Below are 14552 nucleotides of genomic sequence, written 5' to 3' on the forward strand. Positions count from 1 at the left end.
TTTTATTGTGCACTTTATATTAAAACTGTGATGTCTTTGCTGATTCGTGGCTCCCTGCTGACCGTGTTTGAGTCTCGGTACATTTTAAACATTGCTGTTGGAGAACCGGACCCACAACAGATCCGTCTCTACTCCTCAACCCAGGACACCGTCATCAGTGTAGCCGTTACTAGGTAACCAGTCCCTCTCAGCACGTTTACCAATGACGTCGTTCCATGGCAACAAGCCAACGCGTCTTAGCAACTGCCAGTTAGACCTGAAGAAAAAAGTCCGTGCATTTCTGCTTGCATCTCATCCAGAACCAGAATCCAGAAGGGGAAGCAGAACACAGAGGTAAACACGGTGTTAAAGCTAACACAGTTCGGAGGACATGAATGAATCCGGAAGGGAGCTGGTTCTGGTTCTGTTTGCTCGCAGGTTAGCTTTAGCCGTGACTACTTCCGGCCTGTTTTACCTCATGTCTCTCTAAATATGATTTTGTTCATATTTAGAGGTTCTGACCGGAACATTTCGACTCCTTATGACGCTGATTGTTGTCTGAACCATGATCTCCCTTTATGGATCATAAAACTGGATTATTAGATTATTGCTGTTGATGCTGGAAGGAGCTCCTGTAGAGGTCAGTGTTGCAGGCACTGCTGAACCCTCTGAATGAAGACGCTCAACTTGTTTCTTCTCGATCATGTCCAGAGTTACCAGTTACCATGGAGGCCGTTCTCAACAGCCGTTACCATGGTAACAGAGACCGGTAGCTGAAAGGAGCTGGCTGTAAACGTCATGTCAGTGAATTTCTGTAACTCCATCATCAGATTATTCCACATGCGGATCATTTCATACGTTATAAACCTGTTTTCTGTTAATTATGATTTTACATCAGACCAATAAAATGAAAACTGGTTCTGTAAGCTGCTGAACGGGCCTGAGCAGAACCTGGTTCTGACCCAGTGAGGCTGTAAATGGTGCTGCTCAGAAGATGAGGATGAGGTCTGTGTCTTCCTCAACAGTGGATGTGACAGCCAGCTGACCTTTAACCTTTCCCCTGAGGTTAAAAGCCCACCGGGGCCCTCAGGGGCCACAAACTAAAGATATTATCTCAGATTCTCAGGTTCTCTCCGTGGTGCGTTCACTGACCTCGGAAGCGTGGGATGGATGAGACCCTGAAGCCGCTGAGGATTCCTCCTCAGATCAGCGTCTACGCAGACAAACACAACGTGTCCCACCTGGTGGAGGTAACAGCGCCACCTGCAGGCTCTCATGCCTAATGGCCACCAGCTAACATGACCGCTGACCTGCTGAGGTGTGTGTGTGTGTGTGCGTGTGTGTGTGTGTGTGTCAGAGCATGGTGACCAGCTTGGTGATGGAGCAGCCAGATGATCCGATCTCCTACCTCATCACCTTCCTGCAGAGGCTCAGCCTGGACAGTGAGTGTCAACAGGGTCGGTCCGGTTTGGTTTGGGCCGGTTCTGTTGAACCTGGCCGCCGACCACCAGGGGGCTCCACTCACTGGGCCGTGTTCCTCTGCTCAGGTCCCAGGGTGCTGCTGCTCGGCCCGCCTGCTGTCGGCAAACACATGCTGGTCAGTTCACGTGACATCACTTCCTGTCCATCTTCGGCTTGTTTCACTGCTTCCTCTTCTTCTATGGTTTACCAGGCGAAGACGCTGAGTAATGAACTGAGAGCTGTTCACCTGACTGCTGAGAGTTTGCTGAAGGGACTCAGTGAGGAGGTAAGAACCAGAGGCCACTTCCGGTTATACAAAAGACCACGCCCACTTCCCTTTACTTCAAGGCCACGCCCAATTCCAGTTATATCAAAGGCCTCCTCCGGGCTCCAGATCCTGGTTCTGGTCCCTGGTTCTCCTCCCGGCTCCAGCACAGGATTTGATGAAGAGGCGTTTGTTGATTTGTTGAAGGAACCTGAGGAACCTTGAGTTCCTCAGGTTCCTCATGTGGATAAATCTGCACACAGAAAGGTTCTGGTTTCTGATTGGTTCTATAGAAGCTGAAGTTCTAGAGTGTGTCTGTGGGTTCTGGTCGGTTCCAGTTCTTGTCTTGACTATCTGATGCTACCGCCTCCTCTCCTCGCTCCATTCTTATGCCTCCACCTCCGCCGTGCTCCAACATGGAATCACATGACCTGCATGTCTCTGTCCAGGAAGATTCTGCTGAGGTTCTGGTTCAACAGCTGCGACAGAGACTGAAGGAGACCGACTGCTTTCACAAGGTGAGTCCAGGAGAACCAGGTTCAACTGCTGCTCTTCTGCTACGACCCAGTAGAACCAGCAGAACCAGTAGAGCATTCTGCTAGTTCTGCCCTAATGGATCCATCTCTCCATCTGGCTTTGTTATATTTCACAGTTTATCTCCAGGCGCTCTCACTTCCAGCAATCAGATGTTGATTAGTGCTAAGGGCTATTAGCATACCAAAGGGTGACCAAATGTCCTCTTTTTCCCAGATATGTCCACTTTCACATTCTTTCACCTGGTGGATTTCCCTTATTGATGTTTTCATCATTAACTGACAGAGGCCAACGTTTTATTGGCCTTTCTCCTCCTGAGCTGAGCTGCTGCCTGGTTTGTGGTGAAGAGCAGCAAAGTGCGCAGCAGGTGCATTCAGATAGCAGCTAGCTGATGCTCAGCGAAGCTTTAAGGCTGACATAAATTTCCTCCTATCCTGGAGGAAATTTATAGCATAGCTCACCGTTAGCATGTTAGCTGATTGAGTTCACCGTTAGCATGTTAGCTGGCTGAGTTCACTGTTAGCATGTTAGCTGGCTGAGTTCACTGTTAGCATGTTAGCTGGCTGAGTTCACTGTTAGCATGTTAGCTGGCTGAGTTCACCGTTAGCATGTTAGCTGATTGAGTTCACCGTTAGCATGTTAGCTGATTGAGTTCACCGTTAGCATGTTAGCTGGCTGAGTTCACTGTTAGCATGTTAGCTGATTGAGTTCACCGTTAGCATGTTAGCTGGCTGAGTTCACTGTTAGCATGTTAGCTGATTGAGTTTACCGTTAGCATGTTAGCTGGCTGAGTTCACTGTTAGCATGTTAGCTGGTTGAGTTCACTGTTAGCATGTTAGCTGGCTGAGTTCACTGTTAGCATGTTAGCTGGTTGAGTTCACCGTTAGCATGTTAGCTGGTTGAGTTCACTGTTAGCATGTTAGCTGGCTGAGTTCACTGTTAGCATGTTAGCTGATTGAGTTCACCGTTAGCATGTTAGCTGATTGAGTTCACTGTTAGCATGTTAGCTGGTTGAGTTCACCGTTAGCATGTTAGCTGATTGAGTTCACTGTTAGCATGTTAGCTGGTTGAGTTCACCGTTAGCATGTTAGCTGGTTGATGTGTGTGATAAAGATCTTGTTGCTCTTGTTACTGAATGGATTCATACAATGGTGATAATGGTGATAATAAAAATGAACTCCATGCATTAAGATGAAAAACAAACAGCACACTCCTCTCCAGTTGGACAACATGACAAACGGGGCGGGGCTAAGGGCCACAAACAATTTAAAGACAATACCACAGAAGAAGAAATGAAAGGAAGTAACATGGTTAAAACAATGAGTTTTAACTAGTTTTAACAATGAGGCACAATAGAAAATAACGGAAAAAGGCATTTTGAAATACAACCAGGTTAACAGAGTTCATCTATTAAACTGACTGAAGACGAATGCAGGAACTAAAAACTGGAGTTCTCTGAGGAACTTTAGGGGAATAGATGCCTTTAATTTTCATTATATTTAATAAAATCTCAGGTTTTAGTTTAATTTTTTGCAGGTCAACTTAAAAAGTGAGCTATTATTGTTTTAGTGTTAATTTCCAAACTACAGGACAGTAATTATTAGGCATGCAGGAGATTTGATTTGTTCCTTTATCCACCATCGTGTCGTCTGTGTCATGTGACCGAAGGCCGGCTGCAGCCTCAGGCGCCGCGGTTCTACTGCCAGATCTACCAACGCGGCGGCGGAGGGAGGGAGGGAGGGAGAGAGGGAGGGAGGGAGGGAGTGGGTGGAGGGTTAGGGTTACAGTGTGTGTGCGTGTGTGTGTGTGTGTGTGTGTGTGTAGGTTCTTTGATTTGCTAATAGCTGTTTTTGGCTCCAGGCTAAACTCTGAGTGACACTTTATCTTCTCTGAACAGACGATGAGAAGCAGCTTCAATCAGGACGACAACGATGCTGCTGCCAAAGCTACACCTGTCTGTCTGTCTGTCTGTCTGTCTGTCTGTCTGTCTGTCTGTCTGTCTGTCTGTCTGTCTGTCTGTCTGTCTGTCTGTCTGTCTGTCTGTCTGTCTGTCTGTCTGTCTGTCTGTCTGTCTGTCTGTCTGTCTGTCTGTCTGTCTGTCTGTCTGTCTGACTGTCTGACTGTCTGTCTGTCTGTCTGTCTGTCTGTCTGTCTGTCTGTCTGTCTGTCTGTCTGACTGTCTGTCTGTCTGTCTGTCTGTCTGTCTGTCTGTCTGTCTGTCTGTCTGTCTGTCTGTCTGTCTGTCTGTCTGTCTGTCTGTCCTGTTCTGTCTGACTGTCTGTCTGTCTGTCTGTCTGTCTGTTCGTCTGTTCGTTCTGTCTGTCTGTTCGACTGTTCGTCTGTCTGTCTGACTGTCTGACTGTCTGTCTGTCTCTTCTGTCATCTGTCTGTCTGTCTGTCTGTCTGTCTGTCTATCTGTTCGTCTGTCTGTCTGTCTGTCTGACTGTCTGTCTGTCTCTGTCTGTCTGTCTGTCTGTCTCGTCTGTCTGTCTGTCTGTCTGTCTGTCTGTCTGTCTGTCTGTCTGTCTGTCTGTCTGTCTGTCTGTCTGACTGTCTGTCTGTCTGTCTGTCTGTCTGTCTGTCTGTCTGTCTGTCTGTCTGTCTGTCTGTCTGTCTGTCTGACTGTCTGACTGTCTGTCTGTCTGTCTGTCTGTCAGGTGACTCTAAAGTTTGCAGCTTTTCAGAGATGTGTAGCTCAGAGGCTGCTGGTGAACACAGTGGACCGGTTCTGGTTCTGGTTCTGGTTCTGGTTCTGGTTCTGTAGGTTGTCACAGTGCAGGTGAACTCCAGCTGTCAGTGGTTCTTCCTGAACCTGGCAGACAGCGCTGAGGATTCACTGACACGACCAGACGTGAGCCAACGCATCGGGTCGCACTGATCTGGACTGGACGATCTCTGGGAGCTCAGAGATTCTGGTTCTGTTGGGTCAGAACCAGGACTTGATGGAGAAACATTTAATGAAGCTAGGAGCTCCCTGGTTCTGATCCAGACTCAATAACAGAACCTTTGACAGCATTTTTCTCAGCGTTTCCAGATGGTTCTAACAGAACCACTAAGGTTCTGTTAGAACATCCAGCATCAGGAGGTTCTGTTGGCCATTCCAGGGCTGGGTACTGGTTGGGATTCCTCAGACCCGTGTCCAGGTTCTGCAGCTCCAGCGGGCCGGAATCATCCCAGAACACGTTGGTAAGAACCGATGAAGCCTCTTAGCTGGGCCCGTCGGACCCGCAGCTGATCCGAAAGGTTCTGTGGTGTTGGCAGTGATGCTGGACGCTCCGGAGGAAGTTCTGCTGCAGAGGAACCACGGGAAGCTCACTGACCCGGTCACTGGAGGTGAGTCTGGCTCGGCCCGGCCTCCTCACAGGACATCAGAACCCGCTCAGCATCACTTCCTGTCCCCAGACATCTACCATCAGCTCTTCGTCCAGCCGGAGAACAACACCATCAGACGGCGCCTGGAGAGGGGGCGGGGCCTGTCTGATGAGCAGCTATTGGCCAAAGTGCAGCGCTACCGCTGTGAAGTCACGGCTCTGAAATCGGCCTATCAGCACGTCCTGAAGGTCTTCAACGCAGACCAGCCCCCTGCTGACGTTTACCAGCAAGGTGGAGCCCACGGAGGGGGCGGAGCCTGATCACATGACCACAACAGAACATACATTAACATAACAATCTGCCCACTTCCTGTTGCTTCCCTCCTACTTCCTGTTTCCTTCTGACAGTCATGTGACCAGTCGAAGTTCCCCTCAGAGTTCTGGAAGCAGCAGTTGGGTTCTGATCCGACACAAACTAAACCCAATGTCTGTCTCTGCTGGTCCCTCAGCTCTGACCTTCGTCCGGACCCGACGTCACTTCAGAACTCCAAGAATAGTTCTGGTGGGCCCGTCAGGGTCCGGAAAGAGCCACCTGGCCCGGCTGCTGTCTGAGAAGTACAAACTGGTGGCCTGGTCCAGCTGGGCCAGAACCCGGGCCAGGTCATGCAGGTACCAGCTCATGGTTGCGTTTGGGCCTGCAGGTATCACGCCGTGACCCAACCGGCACCCAGCTCTGAGGTCCAGGACCGGCTCCGGACGGCTCCATACGACAGCAGTGGGGCGCTGACTCAGAGGCTGAGACAGTTCAGGCTCAACTGTGAAGGCCTGCAGGTAACCATGGCAACAGCTTTCATTTGCTGACCCGGATCAGAACCAGCAGAACAATCTGTGTCTCTGTCCAGACTATTTATCCAGATGCTCTTCACCTGGATGCCGACCAGGACCCACACACTGTGCTGGAGTCTCTGGAGAGCCTCCTCTACACCAACTGACACCTGGACTCACCTGGACTCACCTGGACTCACCTGGACTCACCTGGACTCACCTGGACGCACCTGGACGCACCTGGACTCACCTGGACTCACCTGGACGCACCTGGACAAGCAGCTGGATTGAGCTGAGAACACCTGAGTTTACCTGGACTTGGTTGGGCAGAATGAAGGAACTTGATGTTAAAAGTTGTTTGATTTTTAATAAAATCATTGTTGTTCTGCTGACTTCTGGTTCCAGTTCTGGTTCTGGTTCTGATTCTGGTTCCAGTTCTGGTTCTGGTTCTGGTTCTGGTTCTGGTTCTGGTTCTGGCTCCCTCAGATTTGCAGGATGAGGATCTAAAATAGTTTGTGTTTAATGAAAGGTTTTGACCCAGTGACGGTCAGACATTCTGACCATTCCGGGTCTGCCCTGGTTCCTGTTGAACATCGGGTTCAACAGGAACCTTGAGGCCCATTTTCACCAGAACCAGTCAGAACCAAATCTACTGGGAGGGAAACAGAGCGTGGGCTTGTCTCTGTCTCTGATTGGACAGAAACCAGGAAGTCCTCCAGCAGAGGGAGACAGAAACAAACTGGTTAAACCCAGAATGTTCTGGATATTTAACCGGATCGGAACCATCATTGCTCTGAACTGAAACGTTCTACAGTGCAGCTTCCTGTGACCCAGTTAGACGCTGATAATGGATCTGATGGCTGAGATGGCAAGGTCCAAACAGGCCTGGGTTGATTGGTGAAGGTAATGGTAATTGCCTTAATTGTTACGGCCTTAATCAGGTCAAAGGTTAAAAACAGGGAGTGATCAATAGTATCAATGTAACCGGATCCGTTCTGCGTTGTGCAGGTTTTCAGTGATCAGGCTGTGACACGGTTTGTCTTTTACCAGATGATTTATCAATTTATTCTGACGAGAATAACAAACAGAAAAACAACCGTGTTACAAGCTGCCCGCTCCAAGTCCTACAAAACAAAAATACATAACAGAAATTAACTTAATAAATCTATAAATAAACTGGATGTATTTAGATAGAAAATAAAAAGGACACACCTCTCCCGCAGGACATGTCAAAAGGGGAGGGGCTAAGGGACGCAAACATTTTAAAGACAAAACCATAGAAGAAGAAATTAAAAGGAGGGGCTACCGTTCTTAAAGTAACACGGTCAAAACAATGACAGCTTTTCAATCAGGTAGAGAACAATACAAATAACCAAAACAAAGACATTTTGTGTAATTATAACATATAACCAGGTTACATCAACAGTGACCAGTATTGAGTTATAATATCTCAATAATCTCAGATTATTCGCGCTGGTTCGTCCTGATTTCAGCATAAACTCCTCCCAGCACAGTCAGCCACACGGCGAGGCGGCGGACCGTTAAGGAGCAGACCTACTGAAGGCAACCTTCCAGAAGGCGGGGCCTTCGTGACGTAGCAGGAAGAGGCCCCCCACGTGTTATATTGTGTATCCGCACAGTTTTCTTGGTGAGGACTTATTTCTGCTTCTGTTGTTTTTATTTTAATCCACATTTTGACAGACCGGAAGTCAACAGGCGCGTGTAGGTCATTGTTAAAGATGGCGGATATTTCCTATGCAGTGAAGAGAGCAACTGCAGAACTTCCGTAGAAAAATGTCTGTTAAAGGGTTCTTTAGACTGGGTTCGGCTCGAGCACCAACACCAGCAGTTGATCCCTGAACACCTGGTCCTGGTGTCAGTTAGAGGTAGATTGATCCGCTGACGTCACACGGGAGATCTTGGTTAAAGGAAACAGTGAGAGTTAAAATCTGACGGTTTTTACATGAAGTTTGGTCCGACCGGATTCTTCTTCACCTGTTCTGTTTGGCTCTGTAGAGCGAGGACTCACCTGTTCTGTCGTACAGATACGTGATGACGTCATCAGCAGAGCAGCAGCTGTGTCTGAACATCTGCAGTGTTCCTTCATCATCATCATCATCATCACTGCCATGCAGCAGGAAATGGGCGAAACACAAGAAATGGACCTCGGTGAGTCAGAACCAGCAGAACCAACGGGACTCAGACCAATCAGAACCAACGGAACCCAGAACCTGAAAATGGGTGGATGTTGGTCCAACAGGAGAACCCGTCCAGATTCAACCAGAAATGGACTGCTGTGGTTCTGATGACGGCCGTGTTTATTCTGAAAGTCTTTAAGTGGGTCGGTTGGTTCTGATTGGTTCTGGTCTCAGTCTGTCCAGCAGAGGTCCAGTCTGTGGGGAGGTTCTGGTCCAGTACCGGCTCAGTTCTGTTAAACTGATGTTTCTACAGAAGAAGCAGAAACCAGAGAAGAAGAAGAAGAGCTTCATCTCCCCAGAGGAAGAGGAGGATGATGAAGAGGCTCGCCTGCAGGTGATCGCTCTCTCTGACATCAGGCTCTTTTCTTCTTCTGTGGTATTAAAACAAGGCGTGCTGTGTAGGCCCCGCCCCCTAAGCTGACCCACGGACCACCACAGAAGAAGAAGAGAAGGAAGGAGGAAGTGAAGGAAGGAGGAAGTGGCAGCATCAAGACTTCCTCTCTGTTCAGACACAACCCAGAGATCCCAGAGATCCTCCGGTACGCTCCGCTGCGATCGGCCGACTCGGCCGCTGCTGATTGGCCGGCTGACTTCCTGTTTCCTCCCTCAGACCGGCCGTCGCCCAGCTGAAGGAGAAGGTTTTCATCTCCGACTTCTTCTCAGACCTCCACCTGCACCCCCACCTGGTAACACGCCTCTGCGTTCTTCGGCTCTGATTGGTCGGTTTGCTGGGAAAGCTCCGCCCCCTGCTGGAGGACCTCCAGGCTTCTGTCCAATCAGAGAGCAGGTTTCTTTGACCTTTGACCTGAAACAACCGCTCCAGACCGGTTCTGATCGGACCTCTGCACGGTGTCGTCCATGTTTCTGTCTGACTTAAACCGGGTCGAGGCGTTACCGTAGCAACCAGTGAAATTCTGATTGGCTGTCTGCTTCCTGCAGGTGGCGACGCTCAACAAGGTTCTGAACGTCTCCAGACTGACCAGGTGGGTCGGACCGGACCGGAACCAGGCAGCCCTGTGGGGCCTCTGACCTCTGACCTCTGACCTGTGTGTGTGTGCAGCGTTCAGCAGCAGACCATCCCGGCTCTCCTATCTGGACGGGACGCAGCGGTCCGGTCCCAGACGGGTTCAGGTGAGATCAGAACCTCTCCGTGGAACCGGACCTGAACCGGTCCTGTGGTTCTGCAGAACCTGACGGTCCCCTCTGTCTCAGGGAAGACGCTGTCCTACGCCGTCCCGCTGGTCCAGCGCCTGCAAGCCTCCGAGCCAAAGGTCAGCAGGTCGGACGGCCCGCTGGCGCTGATCGTGGTTCCGACCCGGGAGGTTGGTTCCGCCTTCTCTGCCGGTTCTGGTGATCCGATCGGATCTCTGACTGATCTCTGCTCTGTTCCAGCTCGCCCAGCAGACCTACAGCACCTTCCAGAAGCTGCTCAAGGTACCAGAACAGAACCCAGTTACTGGACCACAACCAGAACAGAACCCAGTAACAGAGAAGGAGCAGCACTGGGTTCTGATCTGTGGCAGACAGGGATCCTCTGGTTCTGGTTCTGGTTCTGGTTCTGATCCTGGTTCTGGTTCTGGTTCTGTCCGCAGCCGTTCACCTGGATCGTTCCTGGCATTCTGATGGGAGGAGAGAAGAAGAAGGCAGAGAAGGCCAGGTACCGTCTGGGCCATCAGAACCTCTGGCTGGTTCTGGCCATTAGCGGGTCGGTGCCTGCTGGACCGAGGTTCTGATGGTTCTGCTGGTTCTGGTCTCCAGGATCCGTAAGGGGATGAACGTGGTGGTGTCGACGCCGGGCCGGCTGGCCGATCACGTCCAGAACACGCTCAGCTTGACGCTCGGCGCCGTGCGCTGGCTGGTTCTGGACGAGGCAGACAGGTGAGTTGGACCGAGTCGCCAGGTCCAGAACTGGCGGTTCTGGTCTAATCGGTCCTCTGGCCTCAAGGATTCTGGACCTGGGCTTCGACCGGGAGCTGACAGTGATCCTGAACGGGCTGAACAGAACCGGGCCGACCCGGCAGAACGTGCTGCTGTCGGCCACGCTGAGTCCAGGTGAGGCGGCCCGCCCCCCCACCGGGCGCGGCCCGCTGCGTCCACTGACCGCTCCTGTGCGACAGGTGTAACGCGCCTGGTGGACGTCTGCTTGCGGGATCCAATCAGCATCAGTGTTTCTGGCCCCGCCCCCTCTGACCCGCCCGGCCAATCGGAGGGCTTCGCCGTTCCCGAGGCGCTGCGGCAGTTTGTGGTTCTGGTTCCCAGTAAGGTCCGGCTGGTGTGTCTGGCCGCCTTCATCCTGGACCGGTGCAAGGTGTTCACATGGCAACCGCTGCTTCTCTGCACCTGGTTGCCATGGAGACCTGACCACCTGCCACTCTCAGTTCTCTCAGGGCAACAAGATGATCGTTTTCGTGTCGAGCTGCGAAGCCGTCGAGTTCCTGCACCTGCTCTTCAGCTCCGTCCTGACCCGGCACACGGCCAATCAGGAGCTCAGCTTCCTGCGTCTCCACGGCAACATGAAACAGGAGGTAAGACCGCCCCCTGCTGGCCACAGTTTCCATCTCCATCAGCGTCTCTGAGGCTGTGTCTCCTCCGCAGGAACGCTGCCAGGTTTTCCACCAGTTCTCCGCTTCCACCACCGGAGTCCTGCTGTGCACAGTGAGCTGGGGCCGCCACCGGGGGGCGCCACCGGGGTCGCCATGGGGGGGGGGCATACTCAGGCTCCAAATGTAGCGGTTCTTTAATCGGTCGTGTTGGGTCGGCAGAACTGTGACTCTCTTTGCTCAGCTTCCTCTTCCTCTTCCTCTTCCTCTTCCTCGTCCAGGACGTTGCCGCCAGAGGGCTGGATCTTCCTCAAGTCAGCTGGATTGTTCAGGTAAACACAGAGTCGGGATGGAAACCTACCAGAACCAGAACCGGGTCACAGGTCCGTTCCTTCTGTGTTTCAGTACACTCCTCCCTCGTCGGCCGCCGAGTACGTTCACCGGGTCGGCCGCACGGCTCGGATCGGAGGAAGAGGAAACGGCCTCCTCTTCCTCACTCCTGCTGAGGCCGCCTTCATCACGGAGCTGGCCAATCACAACATCAGGTGGGCGGACCAACCGCTGCAGTGAGCCAATCACTGAGCAGAACCATCAGAAACACATCTGGTACCAGCATGATGGTGTCACTGGTACTGCCACAGAGAGATGGGTAGTAATTGGACCTCACAACTGGATTTAACTGGTTCTGACTGATTCTAACTGGTTTTAACTGGTTCTAACTGGTTTTAACTGGTCCTGACTGGTTTTAACTGGTCTTGACTGGTTTTAACTGGTCCTGACTGGTCCTAACTGGTTCTAACTGGTTGCAGTGTCTCAGAGATGAAGCTCCAGGATGTTCTATCCTGTCTGATGAAGGATGATGCCTTCAAAGGACGTGGGAAATACCACAGCCAGGTGGGTGGAAGCTTTGAGTTTCTCCTGACCTCTGACCTCAGTGGGCGGAGCTGACCTCTGACCGTCCCGTGTGTCCCCAGACGTCTTCCCAGGCGCTGCAGCAGGACATCAGGGAGCGCGCCACCGTCCTGCAGACGCAGCTGGAGGACTTCGTTCACTCCGACGCCAGCCGGTTGCAGGCGGCTAAGAAAGGTACGCCGGTCACATGACCCGCTGGATATGTGGTGCCGAGCTGTGATTGGCTGACGTGTTGCCGTGCTGCAGCGCTGCAGTCCTTCCTGCGGGCCTACACCACCTACCCCGCCCACCTGAAGCAGGTGTTCCACCTGCGGCGCCTCCACCTGGGTCACTCCGCCAAGAGCTTCGGCCTGAGAGACGCTCCACAGGGTCTGAGCCCCGGCCCGGTTCCCGGGGGCCGGGTCCGCAGCGAGAATCAGAACCGGATCAAGAAACGGGCAGGAAGCCCGAGGAAGAACCAGAAGCAGAACCAGGGGAGGAAACTGTGAGTGGCCTATCCTCCGTCTGGTACTACATTACCCATAGTTCCTGCTGTTACTGTGGAAACCCACTTTCTCCTCAGGCTCCATCCGAGTCACAGGGAGGCGGTTCTGATCCGGTCAGAGTTCTCCAACGGGTTGGAGGGAGGCGGGGCCAAGAAGAAGAGGAAGAGGAAGGTCACTGAGGAGGAGGACTGAGGATGAAGGTGGTCCTCAACAGAACCGTCTCGACCCGAACCCCCTGAATCACTCTACTTCTGTCAGGCTGGACCCGGACCAGCAGACTGTGTTTTTCCTCAGAGTGAAACATCCTGACACAGAACATCTTTGATCAGACGAATTTTATTTACAATCAAATAAAAAACAGAAAAAAGTTTCAGGATTTTATTGCTGCATCACACACATTTCAGACCCGGACCGGTTCTGGAGAACCACCGGGGAGGAACCGGGTCAGAATCTGATCAGAACTGGGCCTCCAGGCGGTTTGGATCTGACTGTGGTCAGGATCCAGGAGTTCTGATGGTCCGTTTGGTTCCAGAACAAACCCAGAGCTTCAGCACAGAACCTTTTGGACCTTCAGGCTGCAGATCCACAGATTCAGATGACAGACTTCTGTCCAATCGGAGAGCAGCTTCCTTTCACCTTTGACCTGACGGACCCGCTGCAGTTCCAGAACCACGCCCTCTGGCTCCATGGAAACGGAGGACGCTGGGTGACATCACGGCGTCCAGGCCGCCTGGTCCGGTTTCAGAGACTGGGTCAGGTTCTGAAACGGATGGAGGACCAAATGTTGGTGGGCGTGGCCTCCGTGCAGGTACGTTGTGGGCGGGGCCACGGGGGTCAGAGGACACAGGAAGTGAGGCAGGAGGAGCATCCGGCCAGCGGCAGCCAGCAGGTCCAAACCGGAAGCAGCCTGGCGCTTCCACTTGGTTCTGAAACAGAAATTCAGAGTTAGAACTGGGTCCGGTTCCCCCAGCCCCAGATTTAGATTACACTGCAGGATGAGGTTGGGCTGTATGGAGTACAATCTAATATCTATATCTATGTATCACTTTATGTCTATCTATGTCTAACTACATTATATGTGTGTGTGATGTGTGTGTGTGTGTGTGTGTAGGTGTGTGTGTAGGTGTGTGTGTGTGTGTGTGTGACGAGTACGCAGTGGCAAAAATGTGACAAAAGTCTGACAATTTATCCGAAACGCGTTGTTTGGGCCTTCACGGTGTCCGTAGTTCTCCAGATGTGAAGCAGAACCGAATCTGATAGAAGACGCCTATCGACGTGCCGGTCGGTTCCGATGGATCCAGAACCCGACCGGGATGGACCTTACCAAGCTCCGCCCACAACCGACCCACGTGACCGCAAGTCTCACAAGCAAAGCCTCGTAGAGCATTGTTTCTATGTAAACATGACTCCTTTAGTGCATCTTTTCTACCGGATTTTCACAATATATCATCTACTACAATAGACAGAGGAACTAACAAGTTCATGTCATCATCTGGGAGGAGGTTACTGGTTTTTCAGTCACAAGCTGGTTGCAAACCTGAGGCCAGCAGGTGTCAGTCAGTCAGTTATGGTAGATCTGAAATTTGGTTTGATGACCTCAATATGAGAAGCTACAGACTGTTAAGAGGAACCAAAGAGCTCTGTTAAGGTAAAGACGCCATTTGTTTGTTAAAAGTTTATGAAATATATTTTTCTATTTGACGCTTGTTATGAATGACAACGTTTAGAAACTACAGCGGCTGTAATGCGCCACAGCAAAGGTAAACAAAAGTAAAATAACCGAACAGGTGATCAACTCAAAACCACTCGTACCTTTTTACTCTCTCTCTCTTTGTGGTTTAAGCACACCTGTTACCGTGGCAACCGCCTGCGCCCAAGACGAGCAAAGATTACGTTAAAAACAAAACATTCAGTCCGTTACGATATCAAGTTTCCAGGCTTGATATTTATTTCTGGATTATTAAACAGCGCTTCCTGAACACAGCGATGGTTGTTCGAACCAGAACCAGGTCCATTTATCTGACCGGTAATTAAAATATCAG

General features: G+C 51.4%; 2 protein-coding genes across 7 annotated transcripts; both read left to right on the forward strand.

The window, feature by feature from the left end:
• Positions 1-181: 181 nt before the first annotated feature.
• ak8 (adenylate kinase 8) lies at positions 182-6767 on the forward strand. Its single transcript, XM_044111181.1, has 15 exons — positions 182-333; positions 1098-1229; positions 1337-1421; positions 1527-1576; positions 1652-1726; positions 2155-2223; positions 4137-4292; positions 4897-4947; positions 5004-5090; positions 5344-5425; positions 5501-5572; positions 5642-5842; positions 6060-6210; positions 6252-6381; positions 6453-6767. Exons 2-15 carry the CDS (start codon positions 1146-1148, stop codon positions 6540-6542), a joined length of 1383 nt encoding a protein of 460 aa, XP_043967116.1. The 5' UTR covers positions 182-333; positions 1098-1145; the 3' UTR covers positions 6543-6767.
• Positions 6768-7931: 1164 nt separating this feature from the next.
• On the forward strand, positions 7932-13435 carry ddx31 (DEAD (Asp-Glu-Ala-Asp) box polypeptide 31). 6 transcript variants are annotated; one of them, XM_044112299.1, is made up of 21 exons: positions 7932-8023; positions 8421-8544; positions 8827-8907; positions 8976-9112; positions 9184-9259; positions 9513-9556; positions 9634-9704; positions 9786-9895; positions 9966-10007; positions 10166-10230; positions 10332-10451; positions 10519-10625; positions 10691-10881; positions 10952-11098; positions 11169-11228; positions 11395-11445; positions 11519-11658; positions 11923-12007; positions 12088-12199; positions 12272-12509; positions 12588-13435. In XM_044112299.1, exons 2-21 carry the CDS (start codon positions 8428-8430, stop codon positions 12700-12702), a joined length of 2109 nt encoding a protein of 702 aa, XP_043968234.1. In that variant the 5' UTR covers positions 7932-8023; positions 8421-8427; the 3' UTR covers positions 12703-13435. The 6 variants fall into 6 exon arrangements, with proteins under 6 accessions (XP_043968234.1, XP_043968233.1, XP_043968238.1 ...); XM_044112298.1 differs by having other exon boundaries at positions 8007-8261; XM_044112303.1 differs by lacking the exon at positions 7932-8023 and adding an exon at positions 8030-8261 and having other exon boundaries at positions 9786-9844.
• Positions 13436-14552: the final 1117 nt, after the last annotated feature.

The sequence above is a fragment of the Gambusia affinis genome, linkage group LG03, assembly GCF_019740435.1.
Source record: "Gambusia affinis linkage group LG03, SWU_Gaff_1.0, whole genome shotgun sequence".
In the NCBI taxonomy this organism is placed as follows: Eukaryota; Metazoa; Chordata; class Actinopteri; order Cyprinodontiformes; family Poeciliidae; genus Gambusia; species Gambusia affinis.

Coding starts and splice junctions, on each gene's coding strand:
- ak8 (XM_044111181.1), top strand. CDS start 1,146: ATGGATGAGACCCTGAAGCCGCTGAGGATTCCTCCTCAGATCAGCGTC. Junction 5,573..5,641: donor CACTGACCCGGTCACTGGAG/GTGAGTCTGGCT, acceptor TCCTGTCCCCAG/ACATCTACCATCAGCTCTTC. Junction 5,843..6,059: donor TGCTGACGTTTACCAGCAAG/GTGGAGCCCACG, acceptor CTGGTCCCTCAG/CTCTGACCTTCGTCCGGACC.
- ddx31 (XM_044112299.1), top strand. CDS start 8,428: ATGACGTCATCAGCAGAGCAGCAGCTGTGTCTGAACATCTGCAGTGTT. Junction 10,452..10,518: donor GTTCTGGACGAGGCAGACAG/GTGAGTTGGACC, acceptor TCTGGCCTCAAG/GATTCTGGACCTGGGCTTCG. Junction 10,626..10,690: donor GTCGGCCACGCTGAGTCCAG/GTGAGGCGGCCC, acceptor CCTGTGCGACAG/GTGTAACGCGCCTGGTGGAC.